The 22,309-nt window shown below is 43.1% G+C and overlaps 1 protein-coding gene across 2 annotated transcripts; it reads left to right on the top strand.

Annotated features, from left to right (window-relative positions):
- The first annotated feature begins 623 nt into the window (after positions 1-623).
- macroh2a1 (macroH2A.1 histone) lies at positions 624-17,657 on the top strand. Of its 2 annotated transcripts, none has more exons than XM_015010288.2 (9): positions 624-1,044; positions 2,738-2,938; positions 3,479-3,585; positions 3,677-3,868; positions 4,858-4,962; positions 5,815-5,914; positions 11,741-11,830; positions 15,534-15,708; positions 16,289-17,657. In XM_015010288.2, exons 2-9 carry the CDS (start codon positions 2,767-2,769, stop codon positions 16,452-16,454), a joined length of 1,107 nt encoding a protein of 368 aa, XP_014865774.1. In that variant the 5' UTR covers positions 624-1,044; positions 2,738-2,766; the 3' UTR covers positions 16,455-17,657. The 2 variants fall into 2 exon arrangements, with proteins under 2 accessions (XP_014865774.1, XP_014865775.1); XM_015010289.2 differs by lacking the exon at positions 5,815-5,914 and adding an exon at positions 9,786-9,876 and having other exon boundaries at positions 626-1,044.
- The last annotated feature ends 4,652 nt before the right edge of the window (positions 17,658-22,309 follow it).

The raw sequence follows: 22,309 nt of genomic DNA, 5'->3' as shown, positions 1-22,309 counted from the left end.
TCTCAATACCAATAAAATAACATCCGATTACAGTGAATGAGCCTGCTGCTGTAGCATAGCTGCTAAAAAAATGAACACAGGAAACATTTTTGTGTCTCTTTAAGACCATTTTTTTCAAATACTGATTCCAAAAAAAGTCAGGCAAAATGAATCCTAAAAGCTCTAAAACATAAAAGTCATAATTATTTTATTAATTTTATTCAGTATAACATACTGTCCACTGGCAGCCGCATTAAAACATCTGAAGTTTTCTTTACGAACCACTTAGGGACAGAAAACGTTGCTCTGACTTTTGACTTCAAACAGGGAAAGTTGAATGAGATAGAAATCACCTGCCAGGGAAAATTCCTGCGGGAAAATTAAATCTATATTTCTATGGAGCTTAACAGCAGAGGGATGCGTTTTCTCCAGAGTTCTCGTGTTCACATTGGTTCAAGAGCGACTTAACTATGACTGTTCCAGGCTCAGTCCACCCAGACCTTTGAATGGTCTTAGCTCCCTGTTGCTTCTTTCTTCCTTCCACTCAACTTTCCACTCTGTGGAGCCATTTTCCTGAGCACTGACTCTTTGGCTTTGTGGATGGAGTCATGGCCGTCAGCTGGACAGCTGTCACTGACCCGGATCTGAACTTGCAAATTCCCCTTTGTACGCCAGTGTTCAGATATCAGCTCTCCTAAAGGTCATCGGGCTGGGAGTTGTTTTTGTTTTAACAGATGAATCGTTGCTCTCATTTACTCATGATGATTACATTTCATTGCCCTGATAAGCAGCGGAGTGAAGGAGAAACTTTACCACACTTTGAGACCTTCAATGTAGGATTTGACCACATTATGGACACCGACATCGGCTGAAGCCGTGTGTTTTGAGGACGAAGTGAAGGTATAAAGGGTTAAACGCTGAGCTCCGGTCGGGCTCCGCGGGCAGCGCTGGCTGCCTCCGATATTCCGGCTCGCTGTGGATTCTGGGAGTCGGTGGGGGACACTGCCCAGGCTGGTTACCGGGAGAACTGGGAGCGGATTTGTTTTTACCCCGCTACCTTGCTTTGTAAGTACCCCTCCGTGTCGCCTCGCTTTGTGTCTTTCATCGTCTCCTGTCGTCGGTCGAGCGGGAATCTGCGCAGCGAGCGGAGCCGTTGAGGCTGCCATGTTTTTTCCTCTTCCCCCTTCGCGCTGCCATGGAGGCCGAGAGCGGAGCCCGGGCTGCCGGGGCGGACAGGCAGGAAGGGGAGGGAAGGAGGAGCGGGGCAGCCGCTCTCCGCCGACCTGTAGCGGGGAAAATACCGCTTTAATCGGCTGACAGAGGCGGATCAGCTGCGGCGCTGACGCCGAGTCGGGGCTTTAAAATGCCTTTTGGAGCCGCCGGGCTGGCTGTTGACATGCGGAAATGGATGTCAGCGGGGAGAGAAATGCCCACCGTGGCGGACAGAAACCCACCTACACCTGGCCGCAGGAAGAAATGCCGCAGATGTTCTCAACCAGCATATGCGGGGTTTTATATCTCCGCTGGAACTGACCACCGTTACGCTAACCGTGTTTGATTCAGAGCAGAAATTAAAAAATAAAATAAGAAAGAAGCGTGGCCTATGGTGGCGGTAATTGATTCCCAGTGACAGACGAGATAATTGCAGTCTACATCTGGTGCAGAAACATTTAGTTATTACGCATTTCATGACATAATAAACGCGCTAAACTTTGATTAAGTTTGTTCCTAATTTGAAATGCATTAAATTATTCTTTAATGAACGAGCATTCCGGGGTCCATAATGCCATCTGTCATGAATAAAACATCTCTTTGCACAGGGGATCTTATGGTAATTGACATCTTCCTGCACAGTGAGTGACATTTAGGCTGCTTTTTAGCATGAGGGTGATATTAACAGAAAGCCTCTTGTGTGTGTTGAGTAATCACCGCTGGGGTCGAGCAGCAGATTGTTCTCCTGTCACCTTGGGTTTGCTAACAGATTTCATGATCCCATGTGGAAACACATCATCTCTCTGCTCAGTTTCATGTTGTTTTTAATCAGAGGCTGGATTCAACCTCCACATGTTTATTTACTCATTTTACATTATTCAGCAAAATGTTTTAAAATAGAGTTTATGTTTCTGTAAAAGGTTTAGCTCAATAATCCACAAATCAGTAGAACACATTAAACATCTGCTAAGGTCAGATAGATTTAGTTAACATGAAAAGGTAAAAGTTGGTAGGAGAAAGATCAGTAAGTTGCCCCTTAAATGTTGTTAATATGAAATCTGCAACTGATACCAGGTTTTGTTACCAGTTTCCAATTGTTGAATTTACAGCCGTCTGAGCTGCTCACAGTGATTTTAGGTGGTGACGATTTTTCTTCCAGAACTAAAATCAACTAAATGGTTTCTTAATAATTTTGTCATATTAAAAAATAAAGTCCTACCTACAACTTAATCATTTACAGAAACTTTCTCTGTGTCACAAAAATGTTAATAAGTAACACATTAATCAATAAATGATGGAGTATCTCCTTTTCACATAGATAATAAGATTTACTTAGTATTTTCTCTCTTTCTACACACCTGAAGGAAGAATTGCAATGTATCGGAAGACAAAGAATAATGTTGAGAGGAAACGGCTCAGATTTACTGCAATGTGTTTATATTGGAACCAAATGCAGCGTCAAACGGAGCGGAGCCAAATACTTTTCTACTCTCAGTTGAGTATGATCCTCCTCTGTGTGTAACAAGCGGTTCGTTTTTCTCTGCAGAGCCCAACGCCGGTGGCACTTGGAGCGCCATGTCAAGCAGAGGAGGAAAGAAAAAGACGACCAAGACGTCCCGGTCCACCAAGGCCGGCGTCATCTTCCCTGTGGGGCGCATGCTGCGCTACATCAAGAGGGGGCTGCCGAAATATCGCATCGGTGTGGGAGCGCCGGTCTACCTGGCCGCCGTCCTCGAGTACCTGACCGGTGAGCTGCACTGCTGAAGAGAAAAGCATGGAAACTAGGGGGCAGCTATTTATCGGCCAGACGATTTATGGATCAGACGATTTATCGGCCAGACGATTTATGGATCAGATGATTTATCGGCCAGACGACTGCCTTAATTTTCGATCGATACTTGTATGTGAAGCAGATCTTTTCTAAAATCAGCCGCTGACATCAGCTCGTGTCCAAACCTTTGCGGTCATCAATAGTCGTCCCGCTGTTACCAACTCAGCAACCTTCTTGCTATATTTAACAACATTTTAAAGAAAAAAAACCTGCCAACAGCCAAAATCAGAATCAGCAGATCAGGCTTTTTAAAGATCGATGATCGGCCAGAAAACTGCGTTCACTGCATTGAGAGCAGTTTTAATTACTGCTCTCAATGTGTTTTATTTTTAGTTTGTGCACTCTAGTTAACAATTAATCGATTACTAAATTAGTTGACGATTATTTTAACAATCATTTGATCACGGTTAATCATTCCAGTTCTACTGAAAATGATTCTTATGTTTCTGTGTTTAGCTGAGATCTTGGAGCTGGCTGGCAATGCAGCGAGAGACAACAAAAAGGGCCGAGTGACGCCGCGGCACATCCTGCTGGCCATCGCCAACGACGAGGAGCTCAACCAGGTGAGCTGCAGCTAAACCTGGCTGGGCGGTTTGGGTTGCTCCTCTCAGCACCACCACGGCTGAAACCGTAGAGTTTGTCGTTCTGTGGCAGCTGCTGAAAGGCGTGACCATCGCAGCAGGTGGAGTTTTGCCCAACATCCACCCGGAGCTGCTGGCTAAGAAGCGAGGCGCCAAGGGGAAGCTGGAGACGCCGGTGTCGCCGGCGCCGGAGAAGAAACCCAAGACAGTGAAGAAGACTGCAGCGAAGAAACTGGGTGGGAAAAAGGCTGGAGGGAAAACCAAGGTGAGCCTGAAGCCGGCTGGGTTTTCACTCGCTGCGTTCCCATTGGCCGTAGGAGTGTGGAGCAGAAACACTTTTATCGCATCATGAGTCACATGATCAACAGGAAGTTACTACTGGCAGAAACCACAAAGAAGAAGAAGACAGGAAGTGGTAGGAGGATGATGGTGCTGCTTGTTTTTTTACTGATTTATTACATGAACAAACTTATTCACATGATTTTAATTTAGTTTCTTATTTAATGGAAAAACACAAATTAATAAATAGGATTTTTACATTAGAAGAATATTGACTAAAAGTTTTGAGCATATTTGTATATTTGTATCTGTCAGATCAGAGAAACTCATCCAGGCGTTTATCTTCAGTCTCATTGTTTCCTGCAGCAGCGTCTTCACAGGTCTGTCCACCAAATCGATCCTCCAGCTGCAGCTGATCCAGAAGCTGCTGCTGCTGTTCTGACTAGAACCAGGAAGACGGAGACATAACACCAGATCCACAGTCCTACAGCTGTAGCTCAGAGAACAGACTGTAAAATCCTGTTAGTCTATAAATCACTGAACAGTTTAGCACCACAACCATTAAAGATCTGCTGCTGTTGAATCAACCTGCCAGACCCTCAGGTTCTGGTTCTGGTTCTGCTCTGCATCCAGAACCAGAACCAAACGAGGAGAAGCAGCATTCAGCTTCTATGCACCACAGATCTGGAACAAACTTCCAGAAAACTGAGAAACAGCAGAAACACTGACTTCCTTTAAATCCAGACTCCTGGTTAGTTTTATTAGAATCGTGATCAATTTATCGACGGCATCGACTTAATGTCACGTTTTATTGTTGATTCTCTGCTGCATGACTTTGTGTTTCTGTGTTTGTGATGTAAAGTCTTTGAAAAGCCTGCTGCTGACATGCTGCACAGAGAACATTTGATTGGTTGGTTGTTAACTAAAGCTGATAAATATTTTATTGACATCTTGCTGCTGGTCTGGTCTCTGCAGAGAGGCGAGGTGAGCAAGTCGGCGTCGGCAGACAGCACGACGGAGGGATCTCTGGCCGACAGCTTCACCGTGCTCTCCACCAAGAGTCTCTTCCTGGGTCAAAAGGTCAGAAATCTGCTCCACCTAAACACAAACACAGCATCAATGAATGACTTAGCTATAAGGAGTTAATATTTTTGCATTTTTCTTGATGTTTTTTTACAAATATTGATATAAAGAGTTGCTAAAAACTCATTATTAATTCATATATTGTTTTGGTAAGTTCAGAGAATATTTCTGGCAGATCAGAATCACATTATTTATCCTCTCTGCTTCGGTTCCTGCAATAGTTTCACAAACTGAGTACAATTTGCTCTGACATAAATTATTACAATTTCATGAATTGGTCAAAGTTTTCTAAATGAAACCAGTTAATTTAGAAAACTTTGAGTCTTCCTCTGCCGTTCTGTCCTGATTTCTGTCTCTCTTGCAGGTGATTTTCCTTCCTGTAATCAGACTTTCCATTTCGATGTTTAGTTGGTGAAATAAAAAGCTTCATGTCTGCGTTAATCTGTGCTGATTTGGTGTTACGGTTGGAAATCTTTGAGGAATACCTTGAGATTTTGGTCCCATAAGGAAAACGATGAAAATGCCAGCATGGTCTTTTTGGTGAAACATGTTTAAAACTGACCTGGTTTTGCTCCAGATTTCTGTTGTCATCTCAGTAAAATGCTCTGCTGATCGATTACCAAATTAGTTGACGATTATTTGAATAATTGAATAATCTGATTAATAGTTTCCGTCCTAATCTCAACTGGTTCATGCTTGGTATTATCAATGAAGGTTACTGATCAGTGATCGGTTTGGGCTCGGTCCAGAACTTCAAGGTATTCCTGTGATCTGCAGAGTGTGTCTGGCGCTAACGCTCTGCCTCTTCATCGTTCTGCTCCTCTTCCTCCTGTGCATGCGCCTCCACAGCTCAACCTCATCCACAGCGAGGTCAGTAACTTGGCTGGCTTTGACGTGGACGGGGTCATCAACCCCACCAACGCCGACCTTGAGCTGAAAGATGACCTAGGTGAGACCCGCCCCCCACCGGGGGATTTCAGACGGAGATCCTTGAACGTCTGGCAGCTCAGCAGATCGGCCTAGTTCAATCACGAGCAGCAGCTCAGCATATCGGCCTAGTCCAATCACGAGCAGCAGCTCAGCAGATCGGCCTAGTCCAATCACGAGCAGCAGCTCAGCAGATCGGCCTAGTCCAATCACGAGCGTCCTCTGTTTAAAGATAATGCTCATCAGTTGATTTAATTGAAGCATCAAAGGAAAATCTGAGTTTATGACTGAAAAAGTTTAAATTTTGAATTAAAAACTTTATGATCATCCATCCATCATCCATCCATCATCCATCCATCATCCATCCATCCATCATCCATCCATCATCCATCCATCATCCATCCATCCATCATCCATCCATCATCCATCCATCATCCATCCATCATCCATCCATCCATCATCCATCCATCATCCATCCATCCATCCATCCATCATCCATCCATCCATCATCCATCCATCATCCATCCATCATCCATCCATCCATCATCCATCCATCTATCATCCATCCATCATCCATCCATCATCCATCCATCCATCATCCATCCATCATCCATCCATCCATCCATCCATCATCCATCCATCATCCATCCATCATCCATCCATCATCCATCCATCCATCATCCATCCATCTATCATCCATCCATCATCCATCCATCATCCATCCATCATCCATCCATCCATCCATCCATCCATCATCCATCCATCATCCATCCATCATCCATCCATCATCCATCCATCCATCATCCATCCATCATCCATCCATCCATCATCCATCCATCATCCATCCATCCATCATCCATCCATCCATCATCCATCCATCCATCATCCATCCATCCATCCATCCATCATCCATCCATCCATCCATCCATCCATCATCCATCCATCCATCATCCATCCATCCATCCATCCATCATCCATCATCCATCCATCCATCCATCATCCAGCCATCCATCCATCCATCATCCATCCATCCATCATCCATCCATCATCCATCCATCCATCATCCATCCATCCATCCATCCATCATCCATCCATCATCCATCCATCCATCCATCCATCATCCATCATCCATCCATCATCCATCGATCATCCATCCATCATCGATCCATCATCCATCCATCCATCATCCATCCATCATCCATCATCCATCCATCATCCATCCATCATCCATCCATCATCGATCCATCATCCATCCATCCATCATCCATCCATCCATCCATCATCCATCCATCATCCATCATCCATCCATCATCCATCCATCCATCATCCATCCATCATCCATCCATCATCCATCATCCATCGATCATCCATCGATCATCCATCCATCATCCATCCATCATCCATCCATCCATCCATCATCCATCCATCCATCCATCCATCATCCATCCATCCATCATCCAGCCATCCATCCATCCATCATCCATCCATCCATCATCCATCCATCATCCATCCATCCATCATCCATCCATCCATCCATCCATCATCCATCCATCATCCATCCATCCATCATCCATCCATCATCCATCCATCCATCATCCATCATCCATCCATCATCCATCGATCATCCATCCATCATCGATCCATCATCCATCCATCATCCATCCATCATCCATCGATCATCCATCCATCATCGATCCATCATCCATCCATCCATCATCCATCCATCCATCCATCATCCATCCATCCATCCATCCATCATCCATCCATCCATCCATCATCCATCCATCCATCCATCATCCATCCATCATCCATCCATCATCCATCCATCATCCATCCATCCATCATCCATCCATCATCCATCCATCATCCATCCATCATCCATCCATCATCCATCCATCATCCATCCATCATCCATCCATCCATCCATCCATCCATCCATCCATCCATCCATCATCCATCCATCCATCCATCATCCATCCATCATCCATCCATCCATCATCCATCCATCATCCAGCCATCCATCCATCCATCATCCAGCCATCCATCCATCATCCATCCATCCATCATCCATCCATCCATCCATCATCCATCCATCATCCATCATCCATCCATCCATCCATCATCCATCCATCATCCATCCATCATCCATCCATCATCCATCCATCCATCCATCATCCATCCATCCATCATCCATCCATCATCCATCCATCCATCCATCCATCATCCATCCATCATCCATCCATCCATCCATCATCCATCCATCCATCATCCATCCATCCATCATCCATCCATCCATCCATCCATCATCCATCATCCATCCATCCATCATCCATCCATCCATCCATCATCCATCCATCATCCATCCATCATCCATCCATCCATCCATCCATCATCCATCCATCCATCCATCATCCAGCCATCCATCCATCCATCATCCATCCATCCATCATCCATCCATCATCCATCCATCATCCATCCATCCATCCATCCATCATCCATCATCCATCCATCATCCATCGATCATCCATCCATCATCGATCCATCATCCATCCATCCATCATCCATCCATCATCCATCATCCATCCATCCATCATCCATCATCCATCCATCATCCATCCATCATCCATCCATCATCCATCGATCATCCATCCATCATCGATCCATCATCCATCCATCCATCATCCATCCATCATCCATCATCCATCCATCATCCATCATCCATCGATCATCCATCCATCATCCATCCATCATCCATCCATCCATCATCCATCCATCCATCCATCATCCATCCATCCATCCATCATCCATCATCCATCCATCCATCATCCATCCATCCATCATCCATCCATCATCCATCCATCCATCATCCATCCATCATCCATCCATCATCCATCCATCCATCATCCATCCATCCATCCATCCATCCATCATCCATCATCCATCCATCATCCATCCATCCATCATCCATCCATCATCCATCCATCATCCATCCATCATCCATCCATCCATCCATCCATCATCCATCCATCATCCATCCATCCATCATCCATCCATCCATCATCGATCCATCATCCATCCATCATCCATCATCCATCCATCATCCATCCATCATCCATCATCCATCCATCATCCATCCATCATCCATCCATCCATCATCGATCCATCATCCATCCATCCCTTTTTCTCTATAATAACTAATTTAAGTTTTTTTACTCATATTCTTATACAATTATTTCTACTTTTATTCTTTTGCCTTTGATCAGTCAATCTGAATATAAAACATTCATTTTTGTTTCACATGAAATGTGTGAAAATAAAGAGTTGTGAAACAGAAGCTGCCTGCAGCGCTGAGAGACGTTGATCAGATTATTAATCTGGTTTTATTGGAGGAAAATCTCCAGAAATATCAGAAGCTGCTTTTCCACCTTCAAGGATTTCCGTGCCGCCGTCGGTCTGCGTCCCGCTGAGCTCCGGTCCAGATGCTCGTCCTCTCAGCCTGCTGCTGCGCCGCCTTCAGCTCCTTCTGCTTAAAAAGCCGTTTTTCAGAGTAAAATCCAGTTAATCTTAATTGCAGCCTGGTGGACGGAGCTCTCACCTGGAGTGTGATCGTTAAATCCAGGATTCACAGTTGGACAGAAAACTGTTTTTTTCTAATTAAAACTCAAACACAAAGATCTATTTGGTGTTTTGATTATCATCTTCCTGTTTTACTCTGGTCCAGCTGTGGCCCCTGCTTCCTGTTTCGTCTCTAACCTGTCTCTCCTCAGCCAATCAGGAGCGCTCACCTGTCCGTCTGTCCTCCTCTCATCACTCTGCTCATCCTGTTGCCAGTTGCTCACTGTGTTTTTACCTCCATGTTGTTGCCTGTTGTCTGTCATCGTTGTCGTTTGTAGTTGCAAGTTGTCCAAGCCGACATTTCCGCGGTGGAGAGCGACGCAGTCGTTCACCCGACCAACTCGACCCTGTATTCAGGTGGTGAAGTAGGTAAAGGAACCCGACTGTCTGCTGCTGCTGCTGCTCATCCGGACCCTCGCTGCTGCAGTCAGTGGACCAGCAGCTGCAGCACCAGCAGCTGCAGCACCAGCGGCTTTTAGCCAGGGTTCATGCTCACGGCTTCCAGTGTTCACTGGAGCCGGATTTTTACTGGATCTGGAAAAAAACTTGTCATTTCTACAGTCAGTAACTTTTATGTTCTGAATCTCTACAGAGAATCTGAGTTTATTATTATTAGTGATTGTATTTTAGGGCTGTTAGCAGTTATTGTAGTAACCTATCAGTTATTCTGATCATAAAGTTCCCATTTTGTACATTTTCTGCTGCTTCTGAAAACAGGACAAGCACTTAAAACCATTCAGCTGTTTTTTGTCAATAAATTCATGATCCTCCAGAATGGAACGTTACCAAGCACAGGAACTGCCTGTTACCTAGCAACCCCGGCAGAGCTCCACCACCCGTTACCTAGCAACCCCGGCAGAGCTCCGCCACCCGTTACCTAGCAACCCAGGTTGTTATTGTAAATAGGAATTTGTTCTTCATAACTCACCTGGTTAAGACAAGGATTAAATAAAAATGGCGCCCCCTGCTGAGCTCCCATTTTTTCAGGATTATTAGGATTATTGTTGCAGTGTTTACTTGTGTTCATTATTTACTCTGATCCAACTCTGGATGCCTCCTTAACCTGCCTCTGCTCTAATAAAACCTCAACGTTTCCTGCAGGTTTTATCTATAAACGAGTCAAAACAATAAGTAACTCTGAGGTTCAGGTTTTATTTTATCCTCATCTTCATGCTGCTGCTGCTGCTTGTCTTGTTCCACGACTGCAGCATCGACGTCCTGAGCTGTCTCACCTCATGTGACCTTTGACCTCTTTAACCAGGCTGCCAGCAGGCAGACCCACACAGCGTCTCAGGAACAGTTTTAGATTCTCTGAAGACTCAGAGCGTCTCCATCGCTTTGCTTCCAGTCGCTGAAGTTAAAGATTTTTTTCTAACTACATTTTATAACAAAAATAAAACCAAACCGTTTTTAATATTTCAGCTGAATTGTTAAATGCCTTGCAAAAAATATTCACATTCTTGGGTTTTATTCAGTTTGTGACGTTGAAACTGGATTTTACTGCAGCGCATCGCCGCAAACTGGGAGAAAATCAAACTTCATTTGTGAAGTATTTTCTAAAAGGTGTGGCAGGAGTTAGTCTTCAGGTCACCACCTTTCTTCTGTGTCTCTAAGGCACAGAAATGCTCATCTCTTGTTCTGATTGGGTTAAGATCCGGGCTTTGACTGGACCGTTCTGATGGATAATTCGCTTTGAGCCTCTTGGGTGCTTCACTCATTCAGGATTGACTGGAAACATCAGGAAGGAAAGATTAAAATAATAATGAACACTTTGATTTCTACTCAAACGAATCGATTCTCTAACAAGCTGAAGCAGCTGGGTTTTATTTATAGGTATCAGAGTAATGGGGTCTAAAACTAAGCAGATCACACTGTGAGAATTTATTTTTTGCAAAAACAAAAATTAATACTTTACAATTTTGTGCTGATTTTTGTTGATCACATAAAATCCCCAAAGCTTTCCCTGGAGTTTGTGATGACAGAGTTAAAACATTTTATCAAACTTTAAATTTGAATCAACTCATTTAAAAAATAAAACTGGGCTTTTATTCCCTAACTGAACCTTCTGGACTTTAGCTTAAATCTTTGCTCTTTGTTAAAGTGACGCTGCTGAGTTTCTGCCTCCCTCATGTCGTCCTGCCTGCCCGTCTGTCTGCATGACCTTTGACCCTCCGCCTCGCTTCCTGCCGTCCGTCTATTTATCCAGGATTTATTCTCTGCTTTCCGCCTGCAGGATCCGCTCTGGAGAAGAAAGGAGGGAAGGAGTTCACCGAGGCGCTGCAGGAGCTGAAGAAGAAGAACGGCCCCCTGGAGGTGGCTGGAGGTCAGTGCAGTGCGCCAGACTCGGCTTTGCAGTTTATCAAACCGCGTTGGCGTGCACGGTTCATTTTCACCAAAAGAATCAGAAATTTTGACATTAATCTCAGAAATATTCTGAAAAAAACAACAATGACATTTCTGTTTGAAAAGTCAAAAATTAGCTAGAAAAAAAATCAGAAAAGACTAGAAGATTTCTGGAAGTCATTTCTAAATTTCTGAGTTTAAGAACTTGATCTCAAATTTTCTATAAAAAAAAAAACAGCTTGAAAATTTTTTGAATTTTTAAAAAAAAATTATTTTTGGTGGAAATTTGGTAATTTTCTCTGTTTTCAACGACCCTAACAGACTGTAGGCTTTAGCTTTAGTCCCAGTTCCACCAGTTCAGCCCAGAATCCCATTCCAACCCCCAGTGTGACCTCTTGACCTCTGCTCAGCCACCAGATGTGCTGAGAAACCATCAGAACTTCGCCTGGATGTTCAGAATAATTGATCAGCTCAGACATTTCCTGCGATTCTTAATTATGGAAACTGGATTATTTCAAGTTATTTTCAGCTTCCCTGTTGCGTATTTAGCTGCTCCGTTAAGTTCTGGAGAACCTTCGGTCTTTGTGAGGCTGATCCAGTGAATCCCTCTGGACTTTGTTGGAGGGAGGCCGTGTTTCTCTCCAGAGATGTCGGCTGTAGGTCCAAACTCTTTTTCAGTTCGTCTGATCCTGGCAGACGGTTTCACCTCGTTACCTCGCTGAAATCAGCCGCCGGAGACGCTAATGACGGGATTTCTGCTGCTACGCCACCTCGCCTCATGGCTCCAACAGTCCTGGCTCTCTGCTTCTCCCCATGCTGATGTACGGGAGGGAAAAGCTGCCAAAAAGTTTAAAGTCTTCCCTTTGATAGGAGGATTTGGCTCTTTTCTGGTTCCTTTTGGCAAGGCAGTAATGGACCTCTTAATGAGGACTGGCTTCTGTCCAACGTCTGCTTCAGAGACCAGAAGGATCCATTTTAGGGGGTCATGCATGCAGGATCCTGCCCCCAGCTTCCTGTTGGAGGGCAAAAAGCTACTTGCCAACAATGGCTAGTTTTGGTTTTAGCTGTCAAGTTGTCAACATAAAGCACAAAATCTTAAACATATGCCTGATATATTAAATATGGAGTGCTTTGCTACTAATTGTCAATATTACAACAACTAGGTGGGGTTAGAAAAAAGTTTTAATTAAAAAAATAGCGAGGGAGGGAAGTAGGTCAGCTATGCTAGTTTGACTATGAAAACTAACATGTAGATGTGCTGCAGAATTATGTGCGTCTCAGTTCAGCTAAAAAATAAACACCAACTCTGACAGATCATCAGTAGAGCAGGTGTTTAAATGAGCTAATTACCACCGCTGTGTTAGCTCAGCTAATAGCAGCAGTAGCTAGTCTACCACCGCTGTGTTAGCTTAGCTAATAGCAGCAGTAGCTAGTCTACCACTGCTGTGTTAGCTCAGCTAATAGCAGCAGTAGCTAGCCTATCACTGCTGTGTTAGCTCAGCTAATAGCAGCAGTAGCTAGTCTACCACGGCTGTGTTAGCTCAGCTAATAGCAGCAGTAGCTAGCCTATCACTGCTGTGTTAGCTCAGCTAATAGCTAGCTCTATTAGCTGAGCTAATAGAGCTAGCTATTAGCTCAGCAGTAGCTAGTCTACCCCCGCTGTGTTAGTAGCTAGTCTACTGCTGCTATTAGCTGTGATAATAGCAGCTGTGATAGCTTAGCTAGTAGCAATGGTAGCTAATCTACTGCAGCGATCATTATTAATAATCACAAAACAAACATGGAGCCTGAAAACATAAAACTGTAACCGACTGAATGTTCTGCTGTGTGGAAATGTTTCAGTGTTTTTTGGTGCTGAATCCTGAAACATAGTGATGTTGTTGTCAGTTGCTATGGCAACAAGTCCGTGTGTAGCATAGCTGACACAGAGTGTGAGAAAAAAGTGGAATACTAGTGGTTTTTAGTTCTTTAGGGTTTTTCTGCGTTATTTTCCCCAGTGTGGCTCACTGAGCTGATTTCATAACAGCTTCGTCTCCAGGCTCATTTAACGGTTCTACTGCGACAGAAACGTTGTGGATGGAAAGGAAAAGAATCGTCTTTTCACAGTCCAGCGTTGAGTGCATGCTGGAAATTTCTGGATATAAACAATAACATTCTGCGGGTCTTCAGGCTGCATGTGAGACATTTTAAAACCTAAAATGTTTCTATTCTAAAATGTTTGGGTTTTACTGTGAGGAAAACGTGTGCAGGATTTTTTGTGTTTTCTCTTAGAAACAGTGAAATGACAGCAGCCTTTTACACTCTGACAGTTTTTGCAGGTTTTAGAGGAAACGTGTTTTCTTTGAGCAGAGCGAAGTGAAGCTGTTGAAGTGACAGAAGGAGAAACGCTGCGGCTCGGTTCCCCTCTGGACCACACACTCTCAGACCTGCTGCTGGCTGAAGCGTCTCCATCTTCTCTGGGTTTTTACCATCTGGAAAAGAGCTGCGGCTCGGCGCTGCCTGCAGATCCTCACACACAGGCTGCTGCCTAATGAACTCCGACTGAAGCCTCTCACTTCAGAGTCTCCGGATCTGGCTGAGCTTCACGTTTTGCAGCTGCTGGACTGATGGAGGCCTTCACTCCTCCTTTATTCCTCCTCATCCTCAGATCCCTGGAGAGGAGACTGTAACGCTTTGGGCCAACCAGCTTAAGCTGCTGCAGATTTCCCACTTATTTTCATTCCAAAGAAAAGTTCTCATTTAGCGCCTAACGTCTCCAAACTGGATGAGATAATGAGGCTTTTAAAGCTGATGAACAAAAACGGAGCTGAATCGTTACAGATGTGAGAAAGTTTCTGCAAACATTTTAAAAAGCTTTTAAGAAACATCAAAATATAATAATAATAATAATAGTGATATTCTATTTATCTGCTATATGTAGGAGCAGATAAATAGGTCATCTACACTTAAAGTTACACTAAAATCCTTTGAGGTGATTTATCCTGCTTCCTTTAGCAGGTTAGCATCGGCCTGTGGCCTAAACAAAACCTGCTCATCACATGTTATGCACTAAATCATTTGAGCTGTTTCAGGGTCTCTGTCACTTTAAATCCAAACTAGCTGCTGTTGGCCACGCCCCCAACTCAACATTTACACTCACACAAGAAAATGGCTGCAAACAAATGCAAAATTATGCAGCTGTACACCTTTGAAGAGCATTAGTGGAGCCTCCTGCAAAACCAAGCAGAATGCAGCAAGTTAACAATAAAACTCTTATATTTTCCAGCAGCCATTGCAAAGTGAGAAAACCAGCTGACTAAATGGTGGAGATCAGTTGGGGTTGCTAGGCAACGGGCTGGCGTTGCTAGGTTACACATTAGCGTCTGCCGAGTGCGACTCGAACATTTGGAGGTTTCTGAATTGGCTCGTTTTCCAGACACAGCAAAACATGAACTTGCTGCCAAAAAGCAGCTGAATTATTTTTTATTATATTTTATTTATTTATTCTGATGTTAGAAACAGTTCAAACCCAAACAGAAAAACAAAAACATGTAAAGTATGAATTTAGCATATCAGTTCCCCTTAAATAATCTTTTACTTTGGTGTCTTGATCTCCACTTTGAACTGTGAACCAATTAATTCGAGTCAAACAGTGTCGGCGTTTTGCTGCAGTTCTAACTTCCAGTGTCTGGTTCTCCTCTCAGCCCTTCTGACCGGCGGATTCGGTCTGCCTGCCAAGTACGTGATCCACTGCAACAGTCCAGGCTGGGGCTCTGAGAAATGTGAGGAGATGCTGGAGAAGACGGTGAAGAACTGCCTGGCGCTTGCAGACGAGAAGAAACTCAAGTCTGTGGCCTTCCCCTCCATCGGCAGCGGACGGTAGGAACCCTGAGAGCCTGATGCTGCTGGGCAGACAGCAGCACCACTGCTGCACGATGCTGCAGGAAGCCGCACGATGCTGCAGGAAGCCGCACGATGCTGCAGGAAGCCGCACGATGCTGCAGGAAGCCGCACGATGCTGCAGGAAGCCGCACGATGCTGCAGGAAGCCCCACGATGCTGCAGGAAGCCGCACGATGCTGCAGGAAGCCGCACGATGCTGCAGGAAGCCGCACGATGCTGCAGGAAGCCGCACGATGCTGCAGGAAGCCGCACGATGCTGCAGGAAGCCGCACGATGCTGCAGGAAGCCGCACGATGCTGCAGGAAGCCGCACGATGCTGCAGGAAGCCGCACGATGCTGCAGGAAGCCCCATGATGCTGCAGGAAGCTGCATGATGCTGCAGGAAGCTGCATGATGCTGCTGTCCGCCCGGCAGCCTCAATGCTGCAGGATGCTGTAGAAAACCTGCAGAAATATTTTTAGATATTAAGTGATAGTTGATCAGTTACTTAGTTTTATTAATGCTCGTATTGTTTGTAATATTTCCTCTGCAGTTTTAATGTTGTGATGTTCCTGCAGGAACGGTTTCCCCAAGCAGACGGCGGCCCAGCTGATCCTCAAGGCCATCTCCAGCTACTTCGTGGCCACCATGTCTTCCACCATCAAGACGGTCTACTTCGTTCTGTTCGACAGCGAGAGCATCGGCATCTATGTCCAGGAAATGGCCAAACTGGAAACCAGTTAGAGGACTGGCCGCTCGCTCTGCTCGTCCCTCTGCTTTCTGTTTTCTGTTGGAGAGAGGAAGACGTGTGCTGGAGTTAGAAATGAAGAAAATCACAAGAAGAAGAAGAAGTGTAAAGGCCGGGAACTTGGTTTTTGCATCATGTTTGTATGTTTACTCTATAGTTTTATTCCTTATTTACTCGTCACCTCTGGTGTTTAACTGTAGATGTGCGCTTCTTTTTTTCTAAGATCTTTTTACTCAAACAGTGCAGCACAATACGAAACCAACAATTTCCATTTAGTTTTCAGAATATATATATATAAATCCAGTAAAATCTGAGCGGTGCTGCGCAGTGCGGGCGGTTTGGACGATACGGGTCGGTGCATGTGAGGCGGTAAAAACGGCTCTTCCTGTTGAGCTCGGTTCACTTTAACTGTGTCGTAGTTTTGGGTTTGGAGCGTCTGTCGTACTGTAAAAAGAAAACGGTAAAGATTTGTTCCGTCTTTAGGAGACTCCAGTATCGTGATCTAGAACCAGTTCTTGTGTTGTGTGTTGCTAATTTCACTTTTCTTGCCTTTTGTTTAGACAGGCAAAGTATTTTCTCTGTGCACTGCAAAAACGTAGAAAAGTTGTTCCAAGCAGCGTAAATTCATCCGTTTCTGGCTGAAAACTGGAGGTTTTTGCAGAACGCCTTTTGTTTCTCTTCGTGGTCCTATAAGTGTTCATATAGATAGGAGTGTTTGTGAAGCATTATGGACAAATATTAAACTGTAACAGAATTTTATTTGTTTTAATTTCCCGTGATTATAAAATGGCACAAAGAGTTGGAAGAAAAAAAGTCGTGTAAGATTGTTTTGTGTGTGTGTTCCTCTTTTTGTTTGTTTTTGTTAAGCCACAAAAGATATTACTGCTGGAACCGGAGGCTGCTGCTGTTGGCGCGGCCGCCGCCAGGGGGCGCTCTGTCACCAGACATGGGCCGGTCCGGTCCGGTCAGCCATGTTTGTTTGCCTCAGCAGCGCAGATGGATCAGATTTGAGCGGATTGGGGAGCGAAGGACATCAGACATGCAGGTCTGCATTTGGACTTTTCAGCAGCTCGACTTTCTTATGAGAAAATAAAATTGTTAAACGCTTTCTAAAGAATTGCTACAGTCTGATTATACAAAAAGATTTAAAAGGTCTGTATTCACTCCAGTAATAAAAATCCTTTAAAAACGTCAGAGAATTCGTCAAATTATTTTGTGAATTATTCATGGAAGAACGAGAAATCATGAACTTAAACGTGTTTAATAATTAAAATGAATCTGATCAAAGATCCAACAGGTTTTTATTTCCAGGCCAGAGGAGAGTCAACAAATCAACTTAGACTGATTATTGACTTTAGGTTAATATTTTTCACCATAAAGATTAAAATAATTTGTTCAGATTCTGACATTCACCCTGAATTCTGTTTTTTCACCTTTACACTTTGAAATGTGGTGTAAATAGATTATAAAATCTATTCATTTTAATTTTGTTTTCAAACGTTTCTGTTAGTTTTATTTATTACACTGAGATTTAAATGAACTGTTTCTTTATTCACAGATTTCCTTTATTTGATCAGACAGGAAACAGGGTGATGAGACAGAGGAAGACCTGGGTCAAAGGTCATCAGGCAGGGAATCGAACCTGTGACCTGTTTGGACTCCACAGCGCCCCCTTCAAGCTGTTTCTCAGTTCCCTGGAAGTTTGTTCCAGATCTGTGGTGCATAGAAGCTGAATGCTGCTTCTCCTCGTTTGGTTCTGGTTCTGATGCAGAACCAGAACCAGAACCTGAGGGGCCTGAAGGTTGATCCAGCAGCAGATCTATAATGTATTTATCTGCAGAGAAACGCCTGGATGAGTTTCTGGAACAACTAGAGCTATGTGTTGATTCTAGAGCTATATCTCTAGATCTATTCACATAGATCTATAACTCTAGATCTATAACTGTAGATCTTTAAATCTAGATATTTAACTAGATCATTCCTCAGGTTTTGTCTCATCTGTTCTCAGCTTCTGTTCAGCATCTGGAAGGGGTCAAAGGTCACCTGGTGACATCATAAGGTGGAGCTCTGTATCATCTGCGTCGTCATAGTAACTTAGATATTAAACAGAAGAGGAAAGAATATCCAAAAATTATAGTTAAGAGTAGCAACTTCAACAGAGTTTTACTAAAGGAAAAGTAAAAAGTATCCGTCCAAGAAATGACTCAACCTAAAGTTTGATCAAATTACCATTTAATATTTAAAATTACATCATCAGATGGAACAAAATCTAAATTTAAGTGGAAATGTTGGTATTAAAACTTTAACTGAAGCTGCAGGTTTGAGTTTCTGGTTAAAACGTTTGATTTTCATTCAGTGGGAAGAAAATCCAGAAATTTGACTCAAGTAAAAAGTAAAAAGTAAAAATTACAGCGTAGTAAAAATACTATTTTCAAAGAAAGTTACTCAGGTAAATGTAACGAGTTACTACCGAACACTGATATTTAATGAAAGCGGGGAACTTACGTCTTCTCACCAAAACGTCTCTGCTCCAGTTCAGACTGGAACCAGTTCGGTTCTGGACCAGCAGGCGGAACTAAAGACTGAAGAGAAGGGAAACCGCTCAGTGTCTTCTTCAGAGGTTTTTGTGGTTGTTAGCGCAGCGCCCCCACAGGCGAGGAGGGGAACAGGTTTGGGTCGGTTGTCCCGAATCGAAGCGAGTCTACCGGAACCGGACACCGACTGTCCAGGCCTGGGGAGGCGAGCACTGCGGCCAGCAGGCCACCTTATGGATAAAACATCGGATCAGTTATTAATTTGAACATAATTATGATTTAAATTAAGAATCAGCAAGAAAAGTTAATAATTATTTCAAGTCAATAATTCCTTAATATTGATGAAAAAGTGCTAGTTTCACTGGCAGACTATTTCACCTTTATAACAAAACATTTTTTACGTTAGGGTTAAATAATCTGTGAACTAGAAGTGGGTTGCTAGGTAACGGGCTGGGGTTGCTAGGCAACAGCGCAGTTCTCTGTGAAATAATCTGCAGTGGAACAAGAACTTTTTCATTAATATTTAGAAATGAACTTAAAACAAACTCAGACCTTGCTGAAAAGTTTTCTGAGTTATCTGTAAGTTTCGTCTTATTTCAAAGTGTAAGAAACTAAACCAAAACGACTTGGTAAGATTTGGTGGGTTTGCTGAGGACTTTAAAACTGCATGATAAAGATGAAGTTTATGTTTCGTCGTCCTGATGTGGTCAGGCGCTGCAGGAACAGGGAGGACCCCAGAGTCAGATGGGGGTCAGTTTCCCAGCCGTGCAGGGAGGCCGGGACCCCAGACCTCCTCTGAGGGCCCATCTGACGCCTAATCCCAGGAAATACAGGCAGGTTTCACGGCCCTACCCACCGGCCCGCGAGCAGGCAGAAAAGCCCAGCAAATTCAAAGCATCTGTACGGGCAGGGGCCAATCCGAGGGCCGCCTTTCCCAGAGCCCGCGCAGATGAAATTTTATTCTTTGCACGAAAAACTGAGAGGGGGAGGCGGGTGGAAAAACAGAAATTAAAGCAAAGCAAACAAAGTGGAGAGATGAAGGAGGAGAGGAGCCGGTCGGCAGAGATCAGCGCTGCTTCTCATAACGACGGGATTTTCTGTTGGTTATGGATCTGATTCTGACTGGAGCCTGACAGCAACAACAGTCTGCTGCCGGCCGGGAAAGAACCAGAGCTGTGTGCTGAAAACATGGCAGCTGCTCACAGCAAAAACATCAAGTCAGGAGGAAAGTTTTCACCCAAAGGGTTAAATCTTTAACAGTTTCACAAATCTTCATTTGACTTACAGTGAATAGGTTAGCATCAGTCTATATGGCCTATACAAAACCTGCTCTTCACATGTTTTACTCTAAATCATGCTCAGATTTCAGTCTGAGATGTTTTAGGGTCTCTGTCGTTTTAAATGCAGACAAGCTGCTGCTGGCCACGCCCCCAACTCAACTATTACACCCGAAACAAAATAGCAGATGCGCAATTATACAACAGTGCGTCTTTGAAAAGCATTAGTGGAGCCTCCTGCTCAATCAACCAGACTGCAGCCAGTCAACAACTAAACTCTTGTCTTTTCTAGCACCCATTGTACAGCGCATAAAAACCAGCTGACCAAATGTGCTGGGACTCATTTTGTGTCGCCAGCTAACAGGGGGAACTCTGCTGGGGTTGCTAGGCAACAGTTCAGTATGACTCAATTGTGAGGTTTTTAAACGGCTCTTTTTCCAGACACAAAGAAACGTGAACTTATTGTGAAAAAACAGCTGAGTGTCTTTTAAACTATTTTTATAAGCAGTTCAGACCCAAATGTGCAAAAAATGAATTTTATGTAATAAATCCCCTAAACTCTCAAATGTTACTGAATTAAAGTAAATCTGTAAAGAAGTGGGTCATATGTGACCAGAAGACAGACGTTTTTAAACTTGTTTTATTTGATTTAATTGGATTTCTTCCCTCCATGAATGAAAAATAATTCATTGTGTTCAGAATAAGTTTGAGAATATTGGTCACAGTAACAGGCGGATCGATTAAAAACACGAAGCTGCTGGTGAACGAAGAGCAGGAGAGAACTGAAGACAATTTAACTTAAACTACCAAATAACAGAACAAAGAGTAAAACTTTAACAAACATGAACATGTTTATTGAAGCTGGAGCTGCTAATTAAAGTTTCCACCAAAAACATTCATTTTTAATAAAACATTTTCATGTTTTAATCTCCGTTCAACAGAATAAGAAACAGTTTCATGTCTGTTCAGATTTCCTCCAACAGTTCACATTTTTCACCTTCAACCAAATGAATAATTAGATTATCATGAAACTCAATAAAACATGAACTTTATTTCTGTTGTCAAAATTCAACAACAAGCAGAGAAATTGCTTATGAATCAATGTAAACAGTTTGCTGTAAAAAATGATGTTTTATTTGAACAGTTTCATATTTTAGGAGAAACGTTTCATTCTGTTTGTCACAAACGTTTTTCTGACAACTGAAACCAAAAGTCTGAAGATTCACAAACTGCAGGATGAATCTGCAGCAAAAACAAACTCCAATCTGACTGATGGTTCATTTTGGGTTGAAATATGAAAAACTTTCTAAAGATTAAAACTGAATGTAATAAGAAAATGTAGAAATAAGTTGATTGCAGCAGATTTGCCAACATGAAGCAGATGATACTTTAATATCATCTTAACTATTAAATCTAATATATTAAACTGTTCAGCATCATGAAGACTAACTCTGCAAAAACACAAAATATTAAATATTTAGTTTAATCTGTAATCCAAATATTTTATTTCACCTGAAATATGTTATTGAAATGTTGTAAATTAGTTTTATCTTATTTCAAGTGAACTAAGATATTTGCACAAGAAACTAGACCAAAATTATTTGGTAAGATTTTGATTTTGGTTTTGTTTTTTGCAGTGAAGGAGCACAGATGAGGATTTGAAACAATATTTCTGTAAGCGTCCCTTCGTGGCCGCCACCAAACCCAACGGGCCGGAAATCAAACCCATCAGGAGAATCTGAACTTTATGGATAAAAACCGTTCAAAGGAAATCAGCAGAAACACGGAAAGATGAAAAATGGCTTCTGGTTGGCTTTCATGCAAATAACAGAAAATGAATCTGAACAGTTGAAACATGGTGGTGACAGCATCATGCTGTGGGGAGGAAAAAGGAAACTGATCAAAGAATCCGAAAAACGTCAGATTGGGAAGAAGGAAGGAGAAAACAATCAGCCTCTGGAAGAATGAATAATAAATGAATGAATATACTTTATTAATCCCCAGACTAGGCTTGTCGCGATAAACGATCAATCAATTAAT

The sequence above is a fragment of the Poecilia mexicana genome, unplaced genomic scaffold (assembly GCF_051168715.1).
Source record: "Poecilia mexicana isolate PSO_F unplaced genomic scaffold, ASM5116871v1 scaffold_14, whole genome shotgun sequence".
Lineage (NCBI taxonomy): Eukaryota > Metazoa > Chordata > Actinopteri > Cyprinodontiformes > Poeciliidae > Poecilia > Poecilia mexicana.
The sequence above is the reverse complement of the archived record's forward strand: the minus strand, read 5'-3'. Positions and strand labels throughout refer to the sequence as shown.